Below are 6,909 nucleotides of genomic sequence, written 5' to 3' on the forward strand. Positions count from 1 at the left end.
CAATTAAAAATGACTTATTACTTCGTCTGGCCTGCAGGCAAAAATGCTGCAAAAAATATCCTCCTGAAGGCACACCGCTACTGTGCTTTTCCCAGTGTGCCTGTCCGCGTAGCGATGTGTGTTCGCGCATCCATAGTCAGTTTCCCAGTAGAAAAGTCCTTTACGCAAATAGGCAGATCGCTGCACAGCCTTTTTACGTCGCTGGATTATTCCTATGTGAACGTACGTTTGCACGGTGCATTCGTGAATTCAAAACACACTTAGTGCACAGCAAAGCGGTAAGATGACGCCACTCTGAAGAATATAAAACTATTTTCACGCCTTTCTTTTGAGGAAAAACGTCAGCTTTTGAAGGATGGGAGACCAACGCCTTAGCTACAGGATCTTCAGCAAAGTAAGGGACAAAGAATTATTCGTACTTTTCAAAAAGAATAGTGCAAAAGGAAAAATTGGCTCTGTGGATGTGCTTCGATTAACTGGCTGTTTCACTTTACATGGTGTTTGGTATTGCTTTTGCTAGCCTGATTTTGTGAGCAATTAGGCTGTTTTACAGGGAGATATTACCGTGGCAGTCAGAACGCACACTGGCTTTGACAGTGGCCCAGAACTTTAGCTGAGTGACAAATGTTGAGTTGCCGCACCGGAGGCGATGGGTACGAACCCCGCAGAGGAGGCATATGTTAAAATAGTTAGAGTAGACTGTATGGCATCTTGTATCTGAATATCAAATATCTTGAGGTCGGGCTGAGTGACCTCTTTTTTGGGAAATGAAAATATGGTCACCCTAAGATAGGTTGTACACTTGCCTTCCGACACACAAATTTGTAATTGGTGTGTGCATCTCAATTTGCGACTGCCTGCCTACTCAAACCTAGAGCTCACTGCACGTCACTGTGTTACATAAATGCATGTATTCAATATTTAAATTATTCAACACAAACTACCTTCATATGAGGCTTAGTTATATAATATGTGATAGCATACTACCCTGATAACATGCTAACAGAAACTGATGTGACACCACAAATGGGCAAACAAATTTGTGCACTAACACTTAACACCAAGGCCATAAAGTCAATAAAGTTACCTTCTGGAATTCACACATAATAATAAATGTTGGGGAATACAGAAAAATTGTTGTGGGGAAGTAGCATAGTAGCTTCATTTAGAGAGAAGCAGAACAATGCTTTAACATTTTGACCTTATTTGAGGTGCATTCAAATACACTCAAATGTATTAAACCTAACAATAACACCAAGATTCCACCAGATGGCGCTAGAGTAGTATTTTATTTAGTTTGGTCTGGTCAGAAAAAAAACGGAAGATAGGTTCTTAAAAAAAATAAAGAAAAAAAGACAAATATGCAAGTTTGTGAATGTCAAACTGCAAATGTGCATATGTATGTAGTAAGGGTATGTCAAAATTGGCATTTCATTGAAAAAAAAAATTCCGAATCAGATGCGCAGTAAACTGAAGTCTCAACAGATATGCTGAAGTGTCATGATGAAAGTTTATGCGTGGCTTTAATTTCAGGTGGGTTTCCAAATTGTACAACAATAGTAGCATACACATTTTTATTGCTGTATTTAGTTTTTTAGCTTTCAATGAGACTTTAAAAATGCATGACTTTTTCATTCTTTTTTTCTTTTTTTATCTGTATTGTTTCAGTTACTCAGCGCTGAAAAAAGATGGCCAGCGAATGTCTGTCCTTGTGAAGCAAGGTCATAAGGTTGAGGCCAAACCTGCGAGATCTGTCACAGTGTACAACTTGACCTTGCAAGAGTTCAAACTGCCCTTCTTCACTTTAGGTTTGTATTCCTTGCATGATGTTCATTTCTTGCTTTTCTCAGTTGTAAGAGAGCAACAAAAATGAAGGAATTGTTTTTGTTTGTTTTTCATTGCAGAAATTGAATGTGGCGGTGGATTTTATGTGAGGAGCTTGGTGGATGACCTGGGAAAAGGTTGGATCTATGATAAACTCCGTCAAATCCCAAATCAACCTACCTAATAGAGTGTCTTCAAATGATCTGTATTTGTCTGCCGCAGCACTCGCGTCGTGTGCTCACGTCAAGGAGCTGGTCCGTACTAAGCAGGGTCAGTTCACTTTGGAGCAGCATGCCTTACACGAGGAACACTGGACACTGGAACACATCCTCAAATCACTGCAACTGTGTCCAGATTCAAAAGAGAGTCAGGATGATGTGGCAGTGCCAGAAGGTGGAACATGAGCAACAGTGAATAGAGAGAAACTGATTCAGATCTGAGTCAACCACTATGCAGTGTCTTTCATAATCATTTTTATTAGGATTCTTTTCCAGGAGAGTATCACTTTTTTTTTTAACTTGCTGTTTGTTTATACACTTGTGTAAATTATATATTTTTTTGCATTCCGTGCTTTCATTATTTGTAAACATTGTAGTTTTCAATACGGTTTATTTTTTTACTTCCATTATGTGCAAAGAAAAAAAAGAAGTGGATCCACTACTGTACACATCTGTGGGTCAGCAGCCAGCACATTAGCATGTGTTGCATAAATACACCGTTGAATTACGATAACGTTCCTCTTTATTTTGAGTCATTCTAATCTGCATTGTTGTGTTTAAGGTGATAGTTTCCTTTTATTACTGGTGGTAAAAATGATTGCAATAATTAAACAATCATCATACATTATTAGGCAAATCCATTTTTGTTCATTTTTCTAAATCTATGCACTAGCTTTAATCCGCTATTTCAAGGTTTAAAAATTATTTTCTATTTTGGCAGAGCTGCCTCACAAAGTTACTTTTTGGTGATATATTGCCATCCGCCCTCATAGATTTTCCTTTTAACAATGCTCCACAGATTCTCAATAGGGTTGAGGTCAGGGGATGATGTTGGCCGCACAATGAGTTTTTTTGTTGACATTGAAGAACTTTATTGTTTTAATTCAAATACTCTTTTGAATTTGCTGCCTGAAACATGTTCCCTAAACGCAACAAAAGACTGGGAAAGCTGTGATATCCTTGAAAGGCTTGGTTGTTCACAAGCAAGGATGGGTTAAGGTCACTTTGTGACCAACTGTATGAGAAAATAGTCTTAACAGTTTAAGAACATTTCTTAAAATACAATTTCAAAGAAATTAATGAGTTAATCATCTGCAGTTACTATCAAAACATTCTGAAAGTGTTGAGGGGCTGTACTGGTTGACACGCTTCTCTACAACATCAAATAAATAGATAAGTGACATATTCAGTTGAGAAAGTTGCATCTTTTAATGGAACTACAAAAAGCTAACTGTTTAAAATGAGCTGTTCAGGTCTGTTGGTGGCAGCTTCTCTGCCATTTCAAAATCTTTGGTTAAGACATGCACTTAAAAAAAGATTATCGAATAAGGTAGCTATCATTATTACTTGATTTTGAATTGTCATAGGCTACACATACTATTGTTATTGTTCCGAAAGATAGGCCTATACTCAACAGTTGCAGTTTTTTGTTATTCATTTGAAAGCAGCACCAGAGCGATTTGTCAGCGGTAACATTTATGGCGCCAGCTGTCACGGAGCTCCTGCTCCTATTGAAAAGTTATCAATCGTTTTGGGCAGTAGTCTGACGCCAACGGGATCAATGAGCTGTAATTATTGTCTCAGTCCAAATATTAGCAGTTTGGTGCTTTCTTTCGTGTATTCAAGGCTGGTTTCATCCGTGTTTGCTCTCGGAGTCCTTTTTATCTAAATTGCAGCATTTGGGAAAGTTGGCTGGTAGCGGCGCGCGTTTTAAACACTCATCACAAAATCGAACAATCCAATTCGATAAGTGAGCCCATTTGTCAGCGGGTAAGCGTCTAGCTTCCACTCGGCACTGGGCCGTGACTACATAGTGGCCGCGTTTATCATGAAAATCGTAAATTAACACGTGATAATGCAACTGGGAAAAAGAGACATCAATAATCGTGGAACAGGATTCATATGGGGAAGATAAGCATACATCTGCGACTCATTGTCACTGATTGTGGCTATCTTTCCTTCAACATTCTAATCCTGAGTTAATCACTCGTCGTTAAACGGCACCGTTTAGAATGTAGATTGGAGACTTGGAGGTCTAATATATTTCAAGATAAGGCGCTATAGTCAAAGAACAGTTTAACATTACACTGTAAAATAAAATTAAAAATCCGTTATTTTTACGGGGGGGGGGTGTCAGTTGTGGTTACTAGAAAAACTGAAGAAAAAAATACTGTGCAAATATAAACAACTTTAAAGATCATACTAATATTATTATATATTATAATATAACTAATACTAATTTATTGTATGTATTAAATAAAATGATTAGGGGAGACCGGGGATAATAGTCACACTTTTTTAGCACGTGTAACTCATTGTCTGTTTGTGCTAGAGATCTCAAATTTTGATATATGGTGCCCATATTTGTCTGCTATAAATGACACGCACTTGGATTTCTACTAGACCATCACAGATTATGTAATGTAATGTTAAACACAAAGTGGTATGTTGTTACAACATGCCCCAGTACCAGGGTGAGTTGTAACACTACTTGGGGATGGATGTAACAATTACATTATTATGCTTAAAAAAGATCCATGCTACTAAATTTATTGAAGCACTTAAATGAATAATAAAGAGGAACCATAAACTTGTTAGACTACAATAATATATTTTTTTTTTTACAGAATTATTCTGTTAAATACAGCTGCCCTTTTCCATAAAAACTTTTTTTTTTTTATAGTGTACTGGATAAATTAATAAATAGGCCTACAGTACCTATATCAATTTAAAATTAACATAATGCATTTTAAATTAACAATACATTTTACATTAACATCACATTTTAAATTAACATAATACATTTAATTCACTCTTTATATTAAGGGTTAATGTATATCTAAAGATTCTTATCTGTCATATGAATATTTCTTTTGGCATAAAAAAAATGTATACCAGAGAACCGCCTGACAATTTTTTTTATTGTAATACTGCTATCATGTAGTTTTAATTGTATCCCAATGTTTTTTTGTTTTACAGGTTGTTTAAATTACAGTAATTTGTAAATTCTCAACAACAAAAAAGTGGTCTTTCTTACTGTCAATCAACAATTGTGTTTGGTTCATGTAATTATACACAATGCTTCATTGTTTTTGTATTTACAGCGTTTGTTTGTCACGATTTTACAGGAATTGAAATTCACTGTTAATTCTATACAGACATTTGTGTACATGTAGCCATCACTGCAACCCTTTTTGAATATTTACTCTACATGTGAAAATGAAATGGGCCTATTTGACACCTGCTCAATTATTGTAGCATATAGTTGAAATTGCAATCATCATTAGCCTACCTAGGTCTGTATGCACTGTTAACCCAAATAAGTTAGCAGAACTAAAAAAATAAATAAAATAAAAGTGCTGGAGCCTATCCCATCTGCTTTCGGGAAGTATAGGCAGGGTACACTCTGAACTGGTTGCCAGCCAATCACAGGGCACACACAGATAATCTAGGGCAGACGTGGGCAATCTCGGTCCTCGAGGGCCGGAGTCCTGCAGGTTTTGGAGGTTTCTCACTTCCAACACAAGCTGATTCCAATCAACAGGATCGTTATCAGGCTTATGCAGAGCTTGCTGATGAGCTGATCATATATCAGCTGTGTTGGAGAAGGGCAACATGCAAAACCTGCAGGACTTCGGCCCTCGATGCCCACCTCTGATCTAGGGACAATTCGGTGTTCAATTAACATACCATGCATATTTTTCGGAATGTGGGAGGAAACTGGAGTACCCGTACAAAAAAACCCATGCAGGAACGTAGAGAACGTGCAATTTTGCTATGGGCATATGATTATAATCTAACATAAATTATTTTTAATTTATTTAAACCAGATAGGAAACTAAGAACAAATGATAATTTACAATGTCAACTATAGGGCTGAAATACAATTACAAATTAATAAGTAAAATAAATTATTAAACATCGGCTAATGTGTGTTTTTAAGTTACCCAAAAACTAGTATAGTTCAATTTAATCAAAACGTTTTAGTACAAATTACTCATAAAAGCATACAAAGTTACACCAACTTAAAAAAGTTAAGTTAGTAGTAGTTTTCATAAAACTTTGAGAATTGTGTACTTAATCTATTTGATTATTTTGAATGCTTGGGTTTACAGTGTGGTAACAACAAAAACAAACAACAACCTCAACGTTTTGCCTTTGTTTGCTCATTGCTGACTGGCTGCAAGGAATCACATGCATGGTCCTACATATAGAACCATCTTAAAATTACATGTGGCACTGGTTTGAGGCTTGCATATGGGATTCTGGACCATGACCAAAGAGATAACGTAACCCTTTAAGATATTTATTATACTAAATTTCCTAATGTCAACAGAACATTTTAATCAGAGATGACTTCATGTGTGCCTTAATTTATTGTTGACGCTAATTTAAAATATGTCTATACTCTTAATGTCAAATCCTGCATGTGAATCACCCACTAAAGCTGTAATAGGCATGATAATCACTGTGAATTAAGATGGTGTCAACATGAGTTCATTTACTCTGTCAGGCCTATTCAAATTTGAGTTTCGACAACAGAATTTTATCACTTTTGTATAGGCCCACAGATCATATTCTGGAATTATAGCCCCAGTTTCTCCTGATATGAAAGAAAATATAGCAAAATTTAGCATTGTACAAAAAATATTTTCCTATTAACTAACAGACTATTTGAGCGTCTTTGTTTTGTTGAGTGGCAATTATCTTTTGTCAACTGTCATCTGATCACTGAACGTCTGCATGGGTCGATTGGAGGAGACGAGGGAGCCAATGAGAAACGTTCGCTGTCCACCTGGAGGAAATGACTCGTCCATTTATCTCCTCCCTTCTGCGCCTGCAGCCAGATAACAGTCCAACAGTTGGA

General features: G+C 36.5%; 1 protein-coding gene across 1 annotated transcript in view; it reads left to right on the forward strand.

The window, feature by feature from the left end:
* Positions 1-2,670, forward strand: part of trub1 (TruB pseudouridine (psi) synthase family member 1) — an 11,457-nt gene extending 8,787 nt beyond the window's left edge. Inside the window, exons 6-8 of the mRNA XM_077551035.1 lie at positions 1,669-1,808; positions 1,905-1,961; positions 2,047-2,670. Of these exons, the coding sequence (XP_077407161.1) occupies positions 1,669-1,808; positions 1,905-1,961; positions 2,047-2,228 (379 nt within the window). The 3' untranslated portion in view covers positions 2,229-2,670. The remainder of the gene's footprint in view (positions 1-1,668; positions 1,809-1,904; positions 1,962-2,046) is intronic.
* The last annotated feature ends 4,239 nt before the right edge of the window (positions 2,671-6,909 follow it).

The sequence above is a fragment of the Vanacampus margaritifer genome, chromosome 18, assembly GCF_051991255.1.
Source record: "Vanacampus margaritifer isolate UIUO_Vmar chromosome 18, RoL_Vmar_1.0, whole genome shotgun sequence".
Taxonomy (NCBI): Eukaryota; Metazoa; Chordata; class Actinopteri; order Syngnathiformes; family Syngnathidae; genus Vanacampus; species Vanacampus margaritifer.